At 43.6% G+C, this 23,078-nt stretch overlaps 1 protein-coding gene and 1 non-coding gene across 2 annotated transcripts in view; both read left to right on the top strand.

Moving 5' to 3' along the window:
• Positions 1-534: 534 nt before the first annotated feature.
• trnah-gug lies at positions 535-606 on the top strand. Its single transcript has one exon. It is a non-coding gene; the product is annotated as a tRNA-His (tRNA).
• Positions 607-1,979: 1,373 nt separating this feature from the next.
• The window catches only part of LOC121608209 (FERM domain-containing protein 5), a 55,618-nt gene continuing 34,519 nt past the window's right edge, over positions 1,980-23,078 (top strand). The window contains exon 1 of the mRNA XM_041939396.1: positions 1,980-2,081. Coding sequence (XP_041795330.1) covers positions 1,980-2,081 — 102 coding nt within the window. The remainder of the gene's footprint in view (positions 2,082-23,078) is intronic.

Here is a 23,078-nt window from a genome sequence, read left to right as displayed (position 1 = left end):
CTCATTTGAGATTTCAGTGGAGTCGTGGGAGTACAAGAATAAACATAAAAATATCATTTATGTAACGTTATAGAGGAATTTAATTGGCTATGGTAGCACTAAATTGAAAATGCTAATATACTTGCGACATCTCGTAAATTACTAGCTAAATTAGCTTCTCCGTTGTGTTGAACCAAAACGAGGCGAAAGGCTGTGAGAGGTTATTTTTAACGGAAATGTAAAAACATCCTTGGTGTTTAACGTTACAGTTCTCCAGCTGAGTAACGTTACTGATTACTTTGTGTCCGCTTGGCAAAATACACGTCTTGAGCTATTTTGGCCCATCGGGTAACCTTAGCGTCAAGTTAATGAGTTAGCGTTAGCTAGCTTACATTTTGGTTTAAGTTAGCTATCGACGGCTGCCGTTCCATTTCTAAACCTTGTTGTTGTTGCTTTAATCGGTCAACGTACTCTCTAATGTTACAGCGTTATTGCATATAGGCAATTGTGCTAATACATGAAATGTCTCGTGTGCGTGCCAGTCCCCCCTAGCTCGCCGTGATCGTATAGTGGTTAGTACTCTGCGTTGTGGCCGCAGCAACCCCGGTTCGAATCCGGGTCACGGCAGAGATGGAACATAAATGGGGCCATTCTTTTTAAGTGTTAGTTATTCAATTTTACAATATTCCCAACACCGACACACAATGCATGAATGTGAAGGCACTGAATGTGAAATGTGGTATGTTGTAATATAGACATTAGATTGGATAGGTTTATCTTGTGTGACTCCGTTTGATAAGATTTGGTCACCTCACGGAAAAAATGTTTAGCTGAGTTTTATTACGTGTAGTTTAAACGTAATGAGGATCAAGACGTCTAAAAGTAAGACGTAAATGCTTTCATGCATGCATTTATGCTTTTATTTATCGTATAATGCATAGTCGGGCTGCAAATAATAGTGGAAATAAGAGGGAATCAGCAGCAAAATTACCACCACCCATCAGAGACCACAGAGGGTGCTGTGAACAAACTGGTGAATGATTTTCACACGCTGGGGGTACTGATGGCTGTTTAGAGCGCACTAACGACCACTGGCCTGCAGGTGGCAGTCGAACACACTCAATATTCAGCCCCTTGTAACAGGAAGAGTTGTTAAAAACAATGCTTTGCCCCCCAGTGTGGAGGGCTTGTCTTAAGTTTGACCAAACGCTTCTGGTTCCTTTGCAAAGGATTTTCATGAAAGCCACCAACCTCACAAGACACATTTAAGTGCCACACACATTTTCTATTCCGGTATTGCTCACGGTATTAACTAGTGGAATGTTTTATATATTGTCTTTAGGCTTAATCACACTCCTAATTATTAATTAGCCTATCTCTCAGCCCAAAGAAGCCTAACATGGCTTTCCTGGATTGGATGCATTTCACCACCACGGCTTTTTGGTTAAAAATGGGATAAGGGACGGCAGTCATCCCCCAGTAGTTTTGCAATATAAATAAAATATGACCCCATATTTAATTCTAAGCCCGTGGCGGATATTTCACAAACAGGAGCCAATTTAAAATAATTTCTGGACCTGAGCAGCTGTGTGTCAGGACGAACTGCAGCGCAAGACAAACAATATTGGATATTTAAAGTGCAGAGAAAACGCCACACGCTCCCGTTGGTTCACTTTGACGTCAGTTTTCATTGGGACCCGCCCGCTCGCTCAAGTGGCGGCGGTGAATGGTGAGAGATAATCCTCGGCTCTGCCACAGACACACAACAGGGCTGCGCTGCCTCTGGATCTGGATGCGGGCATCCCTGGATTCTGCTCTCAGCGCGGGCCCACTGCACGGAAACTTAACGGGACAACAATGGTGCACGCCTCGGCGGCTGAATCCGTGGCTGCTGGTCGTGTAGAGGACCGGGGATTGCGGTCAATGTGACATTCACTTGCACGCTGGTGTTGAGTTTATTGTTCTGGTCCTAGACGCAGAGCGGCGACTCTCCCGAGAAGATGTTGAGCCGATTCATGAGCGGCAGCATCAGGAATCTTGAGCGGGAATACAGCTGCACCGTCAGACTGCTGGACGATACGGAATATACGTGCACCATTCAGGTTAGTCACCTGTCGACACACGGCTCGTTCACTCCGCAGAGCGCCGGATAGCGCTGCAATTGTGTCTGACCTGGCAGACAGAACAGAGCGAGTGTTTCAGCGGAGGGGCAGCAAGTGCCCGCATGTCCCGCTGCTGGTGTCCAAAAAGAGAAATCACAGACCCCGAATGGCCACGCAGAGTTAATTTATCCGTTTTAATTAACATCAGGCTGATTCAGGGGCTTGCATGGCCCACTATTGCCAGAATTCATGAGTGAATTTAGTGGCAGGCTCTGAGACGTCAGGCAGCTCTGCAGGACAGACATGACATTCCCCTCAAGCTCTGGTTGATGGGATGTCAAAAGCGCATTAAACCCTGAAATGTTTGACTTGAAAGGCCGTTCTGGCCTGACTGTTTTCCTCATGTGTCTCTTAGCTTGAGCTAGTGTTGCTTGTCGGATTATTGCTTGCTGCTTCGTCATTTAGTGTTGTTGCTCATGCAGTTTCCCTTGAACCTGTGACATCAATAATGCACTCGGGGTATCCCATTGCTGCTCTGGAGGACATGCCTACCAAGTTACACATTGTGGCTCTTGTGGATCTACACAGGTGGAGGCATAGCTACAATATGCCATGTGATGTTGATCCAGGATCAGATGTGCACCTGTGACATTTTGTTCCATAAAAATGATCATTTACCACAGCTGCAAACAAACTATTGATGTCATCAGCTGAGACATTGCTTGTACAGATGAGAACAGAAGGAGGCCCTGATATTGAAAATGTCTTTCTTTTGTCTCACCACTACAAGCATTGCTTTGATGATTGTGCAGTTTTTTTGTTCACGCTGATTTAATAAAAAGTGGGTGAGAGGGCCTGTCACATCAATTACGAGACAAAATTGTTGCCTTTGTGGATGCTGTGCAGTTGTAGGAGCGGGGTGAAAGGAAATCCTTAGAGAATTCCCTGACTAGTCAGCAACATGTAGACACATTAAAGCCACTCCACAACATGCGAAGGCAACATTTAACCTGCACTGTGGAACATTAAATAGACACGCGTGATTCTTGTCACTTTGATATCAGTTATCATCAGCAGGCCATACTGCGATCGCTCCTCTTTCCTCCCATGAACAAGCGTGAAACAGATACTGCAATTACTGTGGGATCGTGACTGTGTGCCCAGGTTGTAAACAGAGCTGCGTTTCTGCTTGGAGAGCGGAGCCAGAGATGGAGCTGGGCCAGATGGACTGTGAAGCCAGCAGGTGTGCTGTTTGCAGCAGAGTCGTGTGGTCTGGGTGGCTGACGTCAGCAGGCTGGAAGGAGGGGAGTGGAGTTAGAGAGGAGAGTGCTCCGGCTCTGCTGTGACTGTCTGGCAGCCCGACTATCTTTCTGTCTAAACCGGCCCTGGGAGGGAGCAGGCTAATTCACCTGACGGGCCACACCGCTGGAGAGTGTCCCTCATTCAGCTCAAATTTTGCCCTTCCTTCCTTCCCTTCTTCCTTCCAGGCTTCTGGCCTGCCAAAAACCAAAATCACCCTGGATACCAGGACACCTAGACAAGGGAATGCAAAGTAAGAGGCATAACTAGGTCATATATTCTCAGTCTCTCATGAGCTCTCTCTACCTCACTATGTGTTTTTGACTCTCCGTCTTTCTCTTTTTCACCTTCCTATCCTGTTTCCAGTGTTGTGAGATTTTATTCCCAATAGACCTGTTTACATTACACTCTGAACCCTTCCCTACACTGTTTTAATGTCTCCAAATTCAAATAACCCCCTTCCTTTCACTTATACTGAACCAGGTATCAACTTCTTCTTCAATGACAGGGACATCTCCATAAAGCCACCTTCAGCAGAGACTTCCACAAGAGAAATTAGAAACACCACACATGCATACACTGCAGCTGAGCATTGAGGGCTTTTGGAAGACGGGGAAGACGGGTCCATCTCCTTAAAGCAGTGGCCGCTCTAATGCATGAACTTAAATTTTGCTGTAATGAATTATGGATCCTTCCACCATGTTTTGGAGAGGAAAAGTGAGCGCTCATAATTACACAGCCCTGTAGATTTAGCTCTCATCTAGCTGCAGGTTGATGGAAGTGCCTGAAATCCTCTGTTGCCCTCAGGCCTCTTCTGCTCTCTGATTTTAATGCAATGTTGCAGCAGAGAGTCAGACTGAGACTTAAGCAGTGCCGCACATTATCGTCATTTTGCATTTACATGTTTGAATAACAGATAAGAAAATGCCAGACAGCGAATCAAAGACAAGACCAAGTGGATTTACCGACTACAAATGCAGCAGTTGTTTGTGGGTCTGCTTCCGAAGCAAAACTCCAACATTATTCTAATATAGTTCAGCCAGATGCATTATTGATGAGTCTAAGACATCTAAATGCAGGTTGTTTGTCCCGAGTCTGCTCTGTAGTTCTTTCTCCAAGCCTGTGCAGATAAAGAAGCAAACAAATATGACACTGTCATACAGTTGGTTGCAAATATTTCTTCTGGTTCTGGAAGGTTTCTGCTGACATGGGGAAACTATTGTTTGTCTCTAAAAGGATTGTTCTGCTTTATTTTTTTTAATGAAGAACGGTGTGTCTGAGCTCCTTTCTACCCAAGTTCTGCATTTTCTGAGGATTTGCATTTTCTTGTGTTTTTGCTGATTATCATTTCCTCAAATGCTGATAATAAAAAAGTGTGATGATGTAAGATCATACTTATTTTCTCCTTCACTAGTGTTAATCTGGTAGGCACTATGAAAACCTCCAGTGTTTCGTTCTTGTGCTTCTAATTAATAACGGATTTATTGAATGACTGGCAGCACAGTGATCTGGCCCGCTCTATTCCAGATACAGAGTTAATTATAGCTTCTACCCAGTGAAACCTGTGATTTCCCTTGGTTTTCTAATAATTGTTTTGTTTGGGGAAACCCCGACCACCAGCTTTCAGGCCAGCGTCACTTATATCAACCCAAAAGTAAAAATGTAAAAAAAAAAAAAAAAGTGAGTAAAGAGTTAGCGTAGCACTTCCTGCTCTTTCGCTACTGCTCTGACCAAAGCCAATGCTGTACAAGCTCTCCTGAGGTCTGCTGACATCTTGGTGGGGACACTGCCGGGGGATGGGAGCTTGTGTGAGGAGTGCTTTACTCTGAAGCATGGTGCTAGGGTCTCAGCTGTTGCTACGGTGACTCCACAGTTACTTGAACAAAATCGTGAGATCACTCAATGGACAGGATTACCCTTCCAAGAGCCCTGACAAAGACTTGGCTGTTAGCGCTCCCAGGAAGATAACTCATTCCCTGAATGTCATTGGAGGACACGGCTGGGGAGGTGACTGATGCCATGCCCACACCAAGCAGGGTGATTTTGGGACTGACCCACTGTTCCCCTGACACACATTCAGGCCTTGTACCTCCTGTGATGTCATTATTGTCATAGATATTCTACACTTCAAATGTTTTAATTTCTTAGTGCAGATATAATAGGTTTTGGTACTAGTAGGCCGTTTTGATGTGTCACAGCAGGAAAAGCAGAGGTGTAAAGAAAGAAATTAATTATGGCTGAATTCCATTTAGTTGCTTCAGTTTTAAGGGTTCTGGTATTGCATGCTGGCTTACTGTCACACTGTCATGGCTTGGCACACTTGTATAGAACAGAGCCTTTGTTAGTGTTATTAGTAACACCTGAATTAGTGTGACAAGTAAAAATGTCTGTTATGAAATAGGCCTGTACCAAAATAACGCTTATTTTATACTCCACTTTGAGAAGTATAAGCATATTTTCTCATAGTTCTCATATGTAAATGAGAGAGAGGGTAGAGCTGGGGGAGGATACCCATGGCTACACCTCTATCCTGACTCTATCCTGGCTCAGAATAAACATTCAATGTTTTCTAGTGATGACAGTTGTAGCTGCAGTGTCCGGTGTGGGACTTCAGAGATACATGGTGACAGCAGGTCTTTGCTGACTTTACACTGTCAGGACCTTCAGAGGTGTCCTGCGTCAGGCCTACTAGGCATACGGTGTTGGCCCGGGTTGAAAGAGTGCATGCATGTGTGTGCAGGTGTGTGCGCTCAGAGCTCACGGTGGCTGACACACTGTTGCTATGCTTCATATGAATGATTAAAATGTGTGCTAGGTCTGAATGTTTCATGAGGAGTAACCTCAGGAGAACGTCACTTATGTTTACCAGCATCACTGCGCACCAGCATCACGATTGGCTGAACCTGTGGCGCATGGCATCGCGGTTACATCACTGTAGCGTCTATCTACACAGCAGGGCAGGGCAGGGCAGGGCAGGACAGACCCGGCTTGCAGCCCTCCCCAATCTCTTTCATGGGGATTTGATGTGTGGGAGCAGCCACTTGCCAGTTACACTATGTCGGTCATGTCTTGTTGATAAGAAAGGGCAGATGCATCGTGGCAAGCTGTCTTTGGATGTGGTCCTTAGCCTTCACCCTTGCGTTTCATTGCTGTCTCGCTAACAGCTCTGATATTCCAGACCAGCGGGTTGTTACAGGGACATTAAACTTGTCCTGGGATTCACGAAAAAGCTTAGCGTAAGATGAGATGCCGATTGACTCTCCTGTTATGCACTCATTGAAACATGAGCTCACACACATTTACACTCTTTTCTCTGAGAAATGTCACCAGCACTGTCGGTTGGTTGCTCTGTCGTGTCTGGACGTGCTGAGGCCACTAAATGTGGGTGCAGAGCTTGTTTGGGTTTTGTCTCACCAAATGGCCTCTCATATTCCCTAGTGTCTCTTTGTGTGTGTGTGTGTGTGTGTGTGTGTGGGCGCTGGATGGAGAGCAGGCAGGCAGGCAGTCTGTCAGTGTGTCGGTAGCAGTCTGCTGAGCCCTCCTTTGTGCTGTCTGGGACGTATTGTGTGACGAGAGAGAGACAGAGAGGGGCCTGAGGTTATGCTCCACCTGGAAGCATGAATATTAAACCTCCTACCAGACCAATGTATTCCTGCGGTGTCTGCTCTGCTAATGAGAGAGTCGAACAAGAGCAGAACCGTGTTGATGATCCTGCTCCTCCAGCAGGCCATAGGTCACTTTAAAAGGAGACAGCCTACAGCCATAGTAATACAAACAGATTGCACAGCTTGTTGGTGATATTTATATACTTCAGTGGCCTCATAAATGAGTTAACACGGTGCAGTGCAGCTCTTGGTGGGGCTCGCAGAAGGGCGAGAGCCTCAGATTGCTTATCTAATTTGAAAGTGGGAAAACAATGTCGAGCAAAGCTTTGATCAGTTCCAGATAATGAAGGGGGTTTGTAACCTGCAGTTACGATGCACAGGAGTGATGTACCACCTGGAGCCAGAGAGCTAATCAGTTAAGAGCTGTCTTGAAACGCTGACCTCAAAAGTTTGTGAGCACAATTTGGTATCAAACAGAATTTTAATTGCCATGTTAAATCAGGCTCAGCATTTACTAAAGGAGGTCAGCGTAACGGCCTTGGTTAATATTGGATATTGAGTTGTGTTTTATAATGAGACACTTTTTGTGCCGAGCAGTTTTTGTTGTGTAACCGCCCTAACGTTTCTGTTTTGGGACCGCAGCATGCTCCATCAACTGCAGACGGCTGCTAATGGAGGTCACAAAAATCTGGTTTTATATCAGGTATAACTGATAAGCAGTATAACTGAATACGTTCTCTGCCTTATTTGTCATGCAGTGTCTAAAGAAATACACATTTAGAACAAAGGGAAGAAAAAATAATTGCTGATATTCTCTTCCTAACTTAATTTTTAGTCAGGGGATTTTGCAAAGCACAGATTACATTCTTTGCCAAGATTGTTCTCCAAAAAGTCATCATGCTGAAATTGAAATGAATTCTGATTATTTATTGTTCATTATGACGTGATTGCTCTATTTTTTGCGGCTGTATTACCGACCTGTGTGCCTTCAAAAACTTTTAATGTCACTATGCTGCTATCCATAGTCAGACTTTACTTTTTGTCCTCTCCTCTCTTCGTCCTCCTCATCGCTCTGGTCCTGTTTGTCTTTGGGCCTCTGGGCTCGCTGCTGTATGAGAGAATCCATCCTTTGTCTGTACTTCAAGGCCCTGTGCCTCTGCAGACTAATGAGGAAACACTGGGATATGCTCGTACTACTTCACTCACAGTGAACACAGCAGAACAGCACTTTTTGTCCGCTCAGGTTGCACAGCAGGAGGCTGAGAATTTAGTGATTTGCAGCATATTTGTGTTCATTTGGGTTCTTACTCAATTATCAGCTATGTGCTATATTGTTTCTCACGTTCATAAAAACAGAACATGCATATTTTTCGTCTCTGTCAGCCCAACAATGCTGTTACTTGTGAATAATCCGCGGTCACGCTCTCCAACACAAAAGTTGCTTTGTGATGGAGATTAATAATAATGTGGGTGTCATCAGCACTCAGGCCAGGTGCTGAGCTGAAATCAGATGTGGTCTGACAGCCATGACTCTCCTCTGTGGGCCAACCAGCCAGTCAGACAAGCACTGATACACAGTGAGATTCATTTAATCTCCAACTCTCAGTTCAGTCTCCACTGCGTCACTTAAGTTTGATCTGAGACAAGGGAGCATTTTTTTAAGAGAAAGAGTGAGACCGTTTTATTTATGAGATATATCTCCTTTTCCCCTCTTGTCCTCCTGCTATTTCTCCCTTTCATCCTGCCCTCATCTGCTCCATGGGTCACCTCTTTCTCTGTTTGCATCATCAGGCTTGTGGTTCTGCTGCACACGGCCTCACTGCAGGGTTTTTTTAGCTAATGATCGCCATTACTCCCCTTCTTCTCCCATCTCCCTTTTCCTCCGTCCATGCCTCAGTGTCTTGTATTTTATTTGTATGTTCAGCAGATTTACCTACTCGCTCTGTGGGACCTCGCCTCTGTAACGTTTTCAGCACCGCCATTGCTGTTCAAGAAACAGATGATTGTCTGTTATCCTTTGTGTATCAGAATTTCCATATGTTTTTGAAATGTATAGTGACAGCTGGTTTCTTACTGTCTTCCAGCTGTGCCTTTATACATCCTATAGGTCCTGCTATGCTGCAGGAAAGCACTTGCACATAAAACAAATTAGAGATGAACAATTAATCGACATACTATAGAAATCGTGCAATATCCAAATCTCAGGAGGCTAAAGCTAAAGCTAAACTGTGTCACAACATACAATGAATGAAGCATTACAGTGACGCCTTGGCCTACAAAGCATTTTCTTTGGATGTAAGGGAACATGCTTGTTTGGTACAAGCCTTAGTAAAAATTATGTTTGTTTTTTTTTCAGTGAAACTGAAATGCAAAAATTTCCATTCCCAGTAAAATCTTGTCAACATGATGACAATATTATATATTGTTTTTTGCAAATCATTTAGCCCTACATTAGGTGACATTACTTGATTGGTATTGATTTTCTCTTATTAGGAATTTACGAGATGTTTTTGCCAGATAATGTCACACACACTGTGTTCAGTGAAAGGTAAAATGATCCTCAAACGAAGAGCCGTCAAGTCCTTCAGGCTTTGTGCTTAGCAGTCAGAATTAATGTTTCTTTCTTTATACAAACAGTATTTAAGCACTGTATCGTACAGCCTCAGTATCCACTTTGTACATCGTTCTGTTTTTAAAGTGCAGTTAACTCCACCAGACAGTCGGTCACGTATAAATAAAACATAAGTACATGTTTTAAGCAATGTTTAATGTAATATGATGATGCACCAGCTTCTCGCATCTCAGACATGGCTGGTGTCCTGAGATTTGATGCACGATATCAGTTTGCCAAGTGTGGTGCAATAAACAAAAAGTGTAGTGTCATTTAATGTGGACGGGTAATGCCACAGAAACCCAGTCTACTTAAATGAGCCAGTATTGGCGCTGATATGATCTGGTGTATCAGCTTGGTGCATCAGTGCCTCTTGTGAACAAGTTTAAGTGATCCAATAAGTCCAATTGTCTGAACTTGGGTTGCAAAGGGTCGGTAAGGGTTGATTGAAATTTTGCGAGCCTTGTCTGAACTGACATGATGACGTTACAGTTAGATTCTGATTTAAAAACTGAGACTTCTTGGTGGCATCTAATGTGGCCATGCTTTGCTGACACACATTGAGCTCTTTAGCACCAAATTATGCTCATTTTAACACAAGTGCATCCTTAAAACAATAACAATAATAATACCCTTGACAGTAATTTACAGATGTAATGAAATGAAGGGGGATTGCAGCACTTTATCCTTTAGTAAGTATGTTCTCTCCTGGCAGCTGGCAGTGTGGTTTACATGTTGGTGCTGTTTACCAGGAGGATGGTGGCTGTTCTTGAGCATCAAGGGGTCACTAAAGAAAACCATCTGCACTCTCACAAATGAGTGTCTAGCTCCAAGAGAGATCCTGTGATCCTCCTGCAGATGTGGCTAGCCAGCGAGGAGGGCTACTTGAGCTGCACTGAGAGTACAAGGCCTGGTTATTCTCTGCGGATCTTGCTCCTGCTCTCCTTTACTGTCTTTTATCTCGCTGTTCAAAAGAGTGACAATGCACGCTGTCTCCCAGGTGTGCCATGGCGACAAATCCGCTCACGAAAATGAGAAAGGCAGAGAGCTTTGGTGCAACAAGACGATGAGACGAGGCGGGCTGCTTGTTTTTGGTGCTTAGACTTGAAAAATCACCCTGTGAATGTTTAATTCATCTAAGTCTAATTTGCCACCCACTCTGGATAATTTTCCTCCAGAGAAGGAGTTGTGTTTTCTGCTGGGTAGATGGATGACAGGTGCTTTACGAGAGTCATTTGCGTGTGGAAGCACTGCATGATTGCATTGTGTGAATTTGTGTGCGTATGTATTCGCCTGCCATATTGTCCATCATCCAGTGTTTCTTTCCAGGTCGTGATCAAACAAATGCTCGGGTGGCTTCCGTTGTTCGGCGTGCGCCTGGCCCTGCAGATCACACTAACGGCTATTCGTGCATGCAATCCGTCTCCTTTTCCTTTGTGTGTGTGTGTGTCAGCGCAGCAGTCAGAAGAGATGAGTGTCTCTGGAGAGGAGATAGATGAACACACACAGGAGACAAAGAGGCTCCCCAGTGGAAACACACAACAAGCCACAGACACAAAGCCAGCTGTCCGCTGTAGGTTCAGTGGGTCAGTTCAGCAAATGTGTTTTGATTCAAAACAGTAACAGTAGTGTAGTGTTTGCCAGTTTGTAGTGATATTTATTTTTTGAATGGAATAAATGAGGGTGAAGGTTCTCCCATTACACAGTTTTAATTTGGGTCTTCTTTTTGCTTCCTAACACTTTCTAGAAGGGCAGTCTTTAGGGATCTTGGATTTTCGCCTGCTCCTTGTTGACGTGCATGTCTGCAACAGTGTTTTTTATAGTTCAGCTGATCTACCATAAATTTCTGCTTTTGCTGCAACCAAATGTCACCCTCGGTTTCGTTTGAAGATTCTGTCTTTTATTTGACATTTTTCTGCTGTTTAAAATACAACAGTTCTGTAACGTTAAGCTCTTTGGTTTCCTGATAAGGCAATCATGTAATTTTACGCCATTAGATAGTTGAGTAATATTTCTTTAAAAGCAATTTTATTCAATTTTATATAAGTATTTTTAGCTGTGATCATAGTTGTTAAAAAAATTATTTTCTGTTCTGTTATACCGCTATTCCAGCATTATTTGCCACTTAACGGTATGTGTTATCATGACATAACAAAGGGTATTTCTGGGCTAAATACAAGCCTTATCTAGTCGGTTGCAGGCCACATTTTGGCACTAGTTGTGGTTTAAAAACTGACATCCATAAAAAATGATGGTCTCATCTTGAACCAGAGCATCTGCAGATTAATTCCTGACATGTCTTGATATAGTAAAGTTAGGCATGTCTTTGCCGCCATCTTGACTGTAAGGGAGCCGGAAAGGACGACTAAATGAGATTCAGCTTTTCTTTGTTTGGGAGGAGAGGGGCCTGGCAGAGATCTGCACTCTAGTGAGTGCACCCTTGTAGTTTACACCTTTATCACATTAGTTCTCTGAATTACTCTTGTGGAATGTCTTTGTAAGTCATCTGTTTAGTCTCAGATTAGCCGGACAGCCTGGAAATTAGCCAGGCCAGTCTCAGTGACCACTGCAACCGCTGCCTGTCACAACATATTTCCCAGGTGTCCTCCCCCCTCAACCACAGCAGCTGCTGGAAATCAGTTAAGGAAAAACATTCTCATTATTCCTGGTCCATTAGGTTGTGTGTCTGGATATGTTAGACAACAAACCAAGATAGAGACTTGTTATTTGTCCTCTCCTCTCCTCTCTTCTCCTCTCCTCTCCTCTCCTCTCCTCTCCTCTCCTCTCCTCTCCTCTCCTCTCCTCTCCTCTCCTCTCCTCTCCTCTCCTCTCCTCTCCTCTCTTCTGTCCCCTCTGTCTCCATGTGCCTGCATGGCTCAATGACTATAGTGGGGAGTAAGCACATGGCGGACTCAATCACAGGCAGGTTCAGAAAATTCCACTCTGTGCCCTATAACGTTTGTAATTGTAACAGGAAGCTGTTCCCACATCTAGCACAAGAAAATCACATTAGGAACGGTGTTGAAGCACTGAACAACTGTGCTGCTGTCTTGAGGAAAATGGGTTTTCAGGCCAAGTAGTGACATGGGTTTAGCAGTTGTGCATATGATTGTCACTGTGAATGTCTCTCTGGGGGTGTTTGTGTCATGACTGAGTGAATAGAGCATCTGATATCTTCTGAGCCATCAGATACTCTCCCCTGCTTTCTGTTATGTAAAACTAGAGATGAGATGCTGCTATTGTGTCCTGTCTGTTTCTTACCAAATATCAAATTGAGACCGGTCAGTGATGCTAGCACTGTCTGTGAGACTCATCTTTGGAAGATTTGGATATGGAATAATTGGAATAATTGAAAATGGTATTTAGAAGCAGTCGCAGTCTTCATTGTCAGAGTGCACCTCAGTAATCCATATGGGAAAGTCAAATTTATGAAAATTGAAAACTTGTGGCATTTACAACATGACAGAATCCATAAAATCCTTTCAGACTGTAGAAAATACTGTGTATGGTTAAAGTCTAAGAGCCTCCAGCCAGGCTTGCGGCTCTGTGAGGCTGTACTGTGATCTGTAAGCTAAATGCTAGTGCTAGCATGGAAGCACAATAGCATGTGAACATACTGTTGTTTTGCAGGAATAATACTTAGAATGTCCAACAACTTAGTTCAGCATGTTAGCATGCTAGCATTTGCTGATTTAGCACGAGGCACAAAGTATAGCTGAGGGTGATGGGAATAACATTAGTTTTGCAAGTCTGTAGGACTGTGTATTGGAAAAAATCAAATTTGTCCTGATGATGGCGCTAGATGAAAAGTCAGGGGATGACCAAAGTCATTAGGGTACATCAAGGATGCTTATCTTGATATTTCACAGGGTGAAGTGTAAATTTGGACCTGCTGTTAACACTAACAGTCAGGGGATCAACTCAGTTACTGAGATTCATCCTCTGGGTACCATGAATATCTGTAACTCATTTCATGGCAATCCATCCAATAGTTGACTTGATATTTCACTACTACTAAGATTAAAATGTCAACCTCATGGTGGGTCTAGTTGAAAAGTCAGTAGTTCTCATTCTCTGGGGAACCAAGAATGTCAGTACTAAATTTCACAGCAATCAGTCCAATGGTTGCTCAGGGAAGTGGTAGACAGATCAACCATCAACCAACATTGCTGTCCCTAGACCCACTTTGTTACCATGGCCATAAATAACACCAGCATCCTAGAGTGTTCATGTTTGTGGCGCGCACATGCTCAGTATATTGTGTTGTCCACTGTCTGAACTTGTAAGTGAAAACAAATGAGGAGCAAAACACTGAGATGGTGGTTTAACAAAGAATGCCCTTCAGCTGAAAACATGGCTGCATGTGTGGCCCTTCAAGCAGCAATATTTGATGAGAGAATTTGCAGACATCTGTCTCCTCATTTTCTCATTGTGTGTTGTGTGCATATGATATGAGCTGTACCGGTACTGAAAACTGCAGAATTTGGACAAAGACCTCAGGAAATAATTTAGGCCTTTGGTCGCAGCTCTGTGTCTTTGTTTTGGCTGAGTACACAGACAGAGGTGTACCATATGGCAGCAGAATAGCAGTCTGGGGGGGATTGTTTCAACAGTGGTGCTTCCCTGTCAATAAATGGTGTTCATGGAGCTCGCCACTGTCCCCGGGGTGGCAGACAGGTGCCACTGAAGGGTATAAAGGGGTGTTTGCACAGCTACCCAGCACGTCAGTCTTCCAACTCATTTGGAAGGGAAGACTGATTGTTTGCCTCAAACCCCTCTGGCTGTGTATCCAGTTTCATATAATACAGAACAGTACAGCACAAAAGGCGTCACGCATTTTCTTGGTTGTTTCTGTTTGTATAACATTGGACTGTTCTATTATATTGTGAAAATTGTTTCATCACTTGCAGTGGCTTCCCTGATATGCCAAAGATGGTATGGCCATGATGAGCCACAGCTGTAAATTGCAAATTGCAAACAGAGCTTGTAGCTATCCTAATTGGAATGCAATTAAGTGTGGATCAGTCCAGTCAATACAGAGATCAATAAGGTATCCTGTAGGCTGTGGGGACACTGATGATGCCGTGGTTGTTTTGTGGTGAGTTAGCTATTTTTAGCACAAGTCATTCCTCAGTGCAGGTACAGAGAATAAATTCAACAGAGGAGTTGGCCTAGCCACCTCCGCCCACATGCTGCCTCAAGCACAATGCAGAGCTAATGAATCATGACCACATTCGGTGACTATCATTATCTGATCTGTCGGTGCCCTGCGTACAAACGCTCTGGGAAGATTCAGTGATATATCTTGGATTGATCGTGTTGCTCATACGGCGCTACAGTTTTATTGCCTTTTCAAGCCAAAGGAGTCTTAGAAGTTTACCACATTGCATAATATGTAGCCTATGGCTTCCCTCTCTGATAGGATGCTCGCTACTCAAAGCAGATGCTCCAGCTGCTGTTGTTATAGCCGATCCGACCACGGCAACCACCACAAGTGAGATGCAACGCAGCAAACATCCAATCAGCAGTAAAGCTGCAAAAATTATACATAGACATAGGTATGCGGATATTTGGTTTGTCTGTATTGCTTGACTCGATTTGTTGCCTCCTCCTCAACGTGTTCAGCAGAGACGCAAGTTTTACTTCTGAATGAATGGCTGAGTTTTGCTGCAGGATCTTCATTGACCACTCCTGGCTCCTTGGGGCTTTCCTGAACGGCCTCTCATACAGTAGGCATTAACTGGCTTCTATAATTAATGAGGGTAGCTAACTGAAGAGTGGCAGCACAGCTTTATGGAAAGCCCCCAGGAGTGCCCTTCAGGACATCCCATTACCCCTCTCCTGTGGTGGGAGCAGACTGACTGTTGCTGCTGGCTTGGTAATGATGTTTTGTGGTGGCAGTCATGGCTGAGGGTTGCTGAGGTGCAATCATGATGAGATTATTCTTCATTGTAGCTCCAAATCTAGTGTAACTGCTGCCAGTACATTTATTTTTCTTTAATAGAATGTTTACTTGTATTTACTGCATCAGCTGTGTACCTTTTTCATCCCCCAATCACCAGTCTCTGTAGGTTTGATTCTGAGTCAGACTAAGGAAAGTTTCAATTTGCCATCATTAAAAACAAACAATAGTATAGCAGGTTTGATGGTCACCATTTAAGCCACCGGCGGGGGTGATGAAATTGTAAGATGATGTGGTGCATCCTCCATTAATTACATCATTGCCTCAGCCAGACGGTTTCTTAAAGTTGCAAGTGGCTAAATAATAGATGAATGAATTTATGAATTATGTATTCTTTTTTCAGAACACTGGGGATGTTTGATATTCAGACTTTACTACACTTTACCAGGAAAGCGACAGCGCTATCCTAGTTACGTTAATTAAACTAAATGTTGGCCACTTCTCCTCAACCAAAGCCAAGGTGGGTTATTGCTAATTCGCCAGAAATCAGCATATTGCTTATCTCTGATATTTCCCATTTTTTGAACTTTCATCTTTTTGAACTGTAGTGTAAGCAAAAAGTGAGCGTTTGAGTCCTCGCCAAGGCTGCGACCTTCTGCGAATGGCGGACTAATTACCACCCAGCTGTCAGGCCCTGTTTGCTCTGTGACAGTTGGCCAGACTTTGCAGTCAATACTTCACTGCCCACTTCGTTCACTGCAAACATCACCTTGATTTGATTTATCGCTAAGGCTCCTGTCTCTGAATCAAAGCGCACAAGACAAGGACTGCGGAGGATCAGCAGAACTGTGTGGTGTGTTTGATACAGTCTTTTCTTATGACAGACATTTTGACTTGCCAATAACATTAATTATTGCTGCAAACTATGTTCCAGTGCCTGCTCTGTAATTGTACACTGTGACACCTAAATGGAACAAAACCATTAATGTAACGTTAATGTAGTTGAGCTGCAAAGAGGGAGTGGCTATTTTCAGTGCCCCTAGTTCTGGAAGTTAGCGTCCCATTAATTTTTCCCACAGACAATGTTGCGTGACTCAGAGTTGAAGCATCTTGGATCAGCATGAAACTGTTCCGGGTGAATCATCGGTGCAAAAGATCAGCCGCTGTGTTAGAAAATATCTGGTTCTTTGATAAAAAGTCCAAGGTACAAGCCTGCGTATGCGCAAATTCCCAAGGTGCATTTCAGCAAGAAACTTCTAATTACAGGGCTACCATTCTGTTACATTGGGGCTGAAGCTACAAATTGCTCAGTTGAGGAAGCTGATTTTACAAACTGCTGCTTAAACCCGCACTCCTACATGCATTCAACAGCTGTAGCGCCTTCCTGCTGCAAGGTTTTGAATCATGGGTCATTGCCATATCCAGGAGAGTCCCATGCTTCTATGTTAAGTAACATTGAGGATATTGTTTAAAGAAGCATATGACGTCAAAACATCTGCTGTGAAAAAGGTCTATTAGGATTAGGCACAATTTTCGCTGAACAGCACAAATCCATTCTATTTTCACTGCTGTCGCATCTTTGTTAATTCCTCAAGCTCTCTGCTGTTGAAGGTCGTGGCTCTTACATGTGCATTATTCACAGTGTGGATGTATTAAACCTTAGATGGAGCAGCCAAACCGAGTAGTTCATCCCAAGCAGCTTAGCCAGCACATAGCCTTTGCCGAAAAGGTGTCTATCGCTTCTTACTCGCATGTCCATAATGCATGAGCATTAGCTTCTCTCCACGTTAATGCTGCACACGGTTTCTGCTATTTGAAAATAAAATGTAGATCTTTTCCTGCTTACAGCCCTGGTTATTTTATACTCAAAACAGAAGTGTCCTCATAATACACACATTTCCTCTAAACCACATGAGGTGTTCAACACAAGCATGTTTCTTTGGCCCAATTCAAGCAGGCGCAGGCATTTTTGGCAGCAATGTAGATGCTGCACATTGCATTTGTCCCTCAGGACAGTGCTTGGCATATTGCACTGCTCCACTTTTCCTCCTTGCGTACTCCACACCACAGATAGTGGTGGTTTTGTTTTTCCTCATGATTGACAGTAATCCTTATTTGTTTTAATACAAATATGAAGTAACTACATGTCGCAGCCCCTCACTGTGTGAAACCCAAATGCAAAAGTGTGTCAAGCTCTTCAACATGACTGCACCAACTCACCAGCAAGCCGGGTACAGCATGAAATTGCCTCTAATACTGTACTGAGTCAGGCAATATTGTGTCTCCATAGTGCACCAACCCACAGGTTTCATCAAATTCACTGGTAGTTGTTCAGAAGGTGAATCATGAGCATATAAATGTTTGGAGACCTATATAATTGGGAAGATGATAGATGTGCAGAAATGAAGGCCAATTCTAAAGTGCTTTGTAAATCTTGTCAGTGTTGTGCTGAATGTGGGTGTTAAAGGTCATTTGTCAAGGTGATTGCCTGATGAGTCACTGTGGGGAGGCAGTGAGAGAAAGGAAGAGGGGGCACAGTCGACTGCCAAGCCAACAATATAATATTATTTAAGCACGGCCACAAATCCTTCAGTGTGTCAACACTGGAGAAAGACAGATGGATGCCTCATTCCTTTTAGAGAATAAGGTCACACGAAGGCAGCAAGACATTGAATTTACAGAAAATTAAATATGTGTGATATTGAAAGCTGACTTATATTTTTCTGCTGTCTCTCTTTTTAATTTTGTCCTTGGAAGCAAAGTAGAAGGCAACGTTCTGACTGATTTAAACCCCATAATCATCTCGCACATGTGAATTAGATATCAGCAGAGAGCTCGTGGTCAGTTGCAGCTGTGCAGGTCTAATCCAGGTTTTCTCGCTGGTCTTCATCTCCAACACCGGTATGTTTAGAACGCAACCCACTCTGCAGGTTTTTTTCTCTGTGACCCTGTTCTGATACCCAGTAGTGGATTATTTTTCTCAATCAAGATGTTTTATGTAACCACTAGCCCGAGAGGATTAGAGAAAAACATTCCGCTTTTAGAATTTAGTCCAATGAACCATGAAGACGCGGCCCTACTTTCGGTCGTATGTTATATGTGAATGCTAATCCTTCTGGTGTGAATCGTGGCTGGTTTCATGTTTCTGAGGATCATTGCTTAAATATATCTTTCAATATTTAAATGAATATCAGGTAGAAATTATGCTCTTTCTTGGTTTCTGGACCAAAATGCCTTTAAATGTGTGCATACGGTCGACATCGAAATTGACATATAGCAGATTAAACATGCTCTTGTGTTGTAATTCGTGTTCTCATCTATCTTTGGTGCTCCTGAGTGGCGGCCAAGGAAAAATGACATTTCCATGTCCTTGGAGTTCTGGGATGCTGTAGCGCCTGATCACCATGGCAACTGCTCGTTTCGTCATCGCTCCCCAGGTGTGCTGTGTAATGTGTGCCCAAACTCTCTCTGCTCCCAGCTACGTCTCACCTCATGCTGCACTTCCTCCCTCACCTCATGTAACACTTGTTATACCTTTACCATGAGAGAGATTGATGCTGTTAGTGTACGTTAATGATTGGATGATTTTACAATTTTGCACGAGGCTTTTCCTTTTGCTTTCTCACCATATCACCCAATCTGCATGTCATCACCATAGTTGAAATGCAAGCCGGGTGCAGACCTGTTATCTCTGAGATTTTATGTTTGGCTGTCTGAACAAACTGCTGTCTTCGCCTTCCTGTATTTACAAATCCAGCGTGCCAGCAAAGAGTGGAAAACAACAGCAAGTGGCGGCACATCACAGTGAGCAATACAGCCCGCAGATGAAAATCCACTTGTTCTGGTACAGTAATTAGTGCCTGAAGGGTGCAGCATTAGCGCATTCTGCTAATCCAGCGCCCGGCGCTCCAGTGGGCTCAGGGCTAGGAAAGTAGGACTGAATCCTAGTGGAGCAGATGGATGACGTGATCCGAGGGAGGCTGAAAGGGGCCCTGATCATTAAAAAGGCTGATTACATGGTGGTAATGAGATCAGCATTTTGGGCTCAAGGCTGGTGGTTTGTGGAAGATCCAGCTCTCTCCGGGCTTCTGCAGCAGAGGTTAGAGGACTTTTTTCTTAAAAGGGTTTTTTATAGTGAATTCAACTCAAGGTTGTGGTTCTCTGGAGGGAATTTGCTAACCTCTGCACACTGTGTTATGACATTGCCTTCATTAACCAAGATTACAAAACAAAACCCCTCCCATCATGGGATATAAACCCATCACTTGTTTTACATGACACTTACTTATATGTGGGTTTCTTAAACCACCAAACCTTATGATAAGTGGCCAACCTGCTTCAGAGGTACATCTGCTTCTTGGTGTTATGTGGTATTATAGACTGCATAAAGAAAGCTTATGATGATACTACTTCTTATAACTAATATATATAATGAGTGATTATATGCCATTGCGTATTGTTATTCTTGTTTTAATTATTATCAGCACATTAAGGGATGACAATTGGTATTTAAATAGGCGATGCATCATCCTAAGACTCTTTAGCATACCTTCATTCATCACTGTCATTGGAAAAGACAGCAGAATACAGATGGTTGATGTGTGTGTGTGTCTGTGTGTGTGTGTGTGTGTGTGTGTGTGTGTGTGTGTGTGTGTGTGTGTGTTTTCTTTCTGCACAGCCAGCCCTCACTGCATTCAAAGCTATATGTGTGGACTAAATGTGTCCAGTTATACGTATCTGTGTGTCTTTTGTATTTCTTTGTTTGACTCCTGAAGCTTCACGTTTCTCATGATGTTTCCACAGATCAACATTGTCTCTGCCTTGTCATTGAAGTTAAATAATGAAAATGAATGGATAGCTGTATGCACCCGCATTCATCCCAGAACAGGGATTACAATTTGATTACAAGTATTTATTAATTAGGGTAAGTCAAAAGAAGCAAGAGCCTCGTTTGGCAGGATTAAAACAGATTTAGTGGCTCTGTTGTTTCTGTGGGGTGGAAACAACTTGGCTCTGTTCACTTTTGAAAGTCAACCCAAACCCATAATTCCTGTACCTTAAATGCAGAACCACTGTTTGAAGCGTGCCTTTCTTTCAAATTCTCTGGAAAAATGCTGCACTTTGAATTCAGTTGTAATCTGGGATGAGTGAAAAGCAAATGAAAGTGCATAGCTACACATTTCTCAAACCTCCATAAGACGTGTCAGACGAGTTTCCACGCTTCACGTACGTGTGTTTTTAATTCATTACAGGCAATCCCTCTTCTCTGTCATTATCTCTAACGTTTCGATGGCATGCAATCTGAATGAAGCCGGAGCCATCAATTCAGGTATGCTGACAAATCTGTCAGCATGCTTCGCAGTTGCAGTTTTCCTTTGCTGACTGGGGAGGTTCTCATTTTATGGGCTGTGAGGTTTTCATCTTACAACAGCTCATCCATCTAGAGCTGAATAGCAGCCGGAGCTGCAGCAGCACAGCGGGCGTAGAAGGTGATGATAGTGTTGAGACACACCTTTTGCTCCTGAGACCACAGCGCTCTGTTCATGCGCTTTATTCTGAGCTGAAGGATGCTCTTTACCAAACCCAGCGCTGTGAATGACATATTCAGCTCAGTCGAAGTATAGCCCTTTATTTAGCTTTTGAGGACAGTGTAACCAACGTTCATGCACAGTAATAAGGTGTACAGATGGAATGAATAGTTTCCTCTGTTCAGGTTTCAGTTTTCTGTTGAAAGCACTTGCTAATTGGTTCCCTGACTGTCTTCCACTGGGATTTGCAGGAAATGTTCACGCATGTGAGCACACCACAGATACATCCCAAATTGACACTGAGGATGATGAGGCAAATTTCTCTCATTTAACCACGGAAAGCATCTTTCTCAAGCACATGGATATTTGAGGCTTTCTTTAAATCTCAGACTTTGCACTGTACTTTGTAGCGAGACGCACCAGGGAGGCTGCCCACTGCCTGCAGCGCTGGATGACATCATTGCTCCCGGAGCTGCATGACTGAGTAGAGGTTGGGAAGACGGGGTGGGGTGGGGGGCAGCAGTAGAAAGTGCAGCCTCCCACGCCACCCCACTCCCAGTTACACCAGACCACATGCCACCCTGTGCAGCCAAGCCATGCCATTCTAGCTTCCCCCTGGGCAAACAAAGACCCCTTTCAGGCCAGTCCCTACTGTGATCATGCAGAGCAGAAGCAATCTGTTCCTCTTGGCTGCTTGCTGTGAAGTGATCCAGCCTTTTTCTTGCTACAGCTTCACTGGTTTGTGCAACGGTCAACCAGCCAGGCAGATTCTGCTTGTAGGTGCTTTCTGCTTTGTCCTGTCCGTCCTGAAAAGGGCAAGAAAGCTGAGTTGAGCCATCCCCTCAAGTGTCTGTAACAATACATCAGTGTATTCAGTGTGGGTTTTGATTTGATTGGTGGAGGTTCATGGTTCATGGTCTATGGCCTTTAAAACAAACCACAAATGAATGGTTGTGACATTGTAAGAGAAAACTTCAGTTTATTACTACATGTCTAACTCCTGCCATCGATTTGTGGCAGCATCACTAAAACCACGTCCAGCGGGGTCAGACAGTCATACAGGTTGTAAAATAAGTTGTAGCCAGATGAGCTGCCGCTTTTTTCAGAGGTGAAACAGAAAGTGAACACACACATAATCGTTGCTCGCTGCTCAGGAAAAGCATGCGTGTGTGTAACTACAGCACGTAGAATCATTTTAAAATTGCATCTCGATTCAGTAAATAGAAAAGGGGCCATTATTTTCAGGCTCTTACTCCAGCACACTTTATACCACACCATTCACTCATGTTTTTAGTCCGCTGAACTCCATTATGGAACAACTGGCAGTTAAGCTAAATGTTATTGATTGCCATTCTTTGCAGTGTTCAATGAAAACTATGATGTGAAAGTAAACAGTGCCTTTTCCACTAACCTTGCAATATACGCAAATGACATGGCAAGAACACACTACCTGTACATAACAAAATTACCTAAAGATTTAAAACATATGACAAAAAGCAAATTAGATCTTTCGATTTGTTGACTAGAACTAGACTCTAGGCTCTGTTAAAAAAATGAAATAACAGAGAGAAAAAACAATTTACCACCACCACTGGATGTGTGTTCTGTAGACAGTTGGTTTCTTAAATCTGTTCATAGCATTGTATACTAGCATAGCGTTGTCCATATCCTGCAGCCTGACAGCCTTCTATGATGTGGATTCTGTTTGCGAGAAAGTGGAGCAGCAGCTGAAGGTCTTTTGCTGATATTGAGTGACTTTCCTGCACTCACCTACATTTTGATGTTTTAGGACGCTCCGGGGCCAGAATGCTTTTTGTCTGACTGGACTGGGCAGTCTGGACCAGCACGCACCTGTAATCCCATCAGCCCTCTGGGGTGATGTCACATCCCCGCCCTGTCAGTCAGCAGGCTCCCGTTTTCTTTCTACCTGCAGCATCAATTCACTGGCCTCATTCAGTCGCTGTCTGCAGTAATCAAGGTGTTCAAGAAGCCTTGGCCGACAAAACAGAGAGCCTTTCAGCCCCCCAAGGTGCTTTTAAGGTTATCAGGGAA

Source organism: Chelmon rostratus, chromosome 6 (assembly GCF_017976325.1).
Source record: "Chelmon rostratus isolate fCheRos1 chromosome 6, fCheRos1.pri, whole genome shotgun sequence".
In the NCBI taxonomy this organism is placed as follows: domain Eukaryota; kingdom Metazoa; phylum Chordata; class Actinopteri; order Chaetodontiformes; family Chaetodontidae; genus Chelmon; species Chelmon rostratus.
This window is presented reverse-complemented; position numbering and strand designations above follow the sequence as displayed.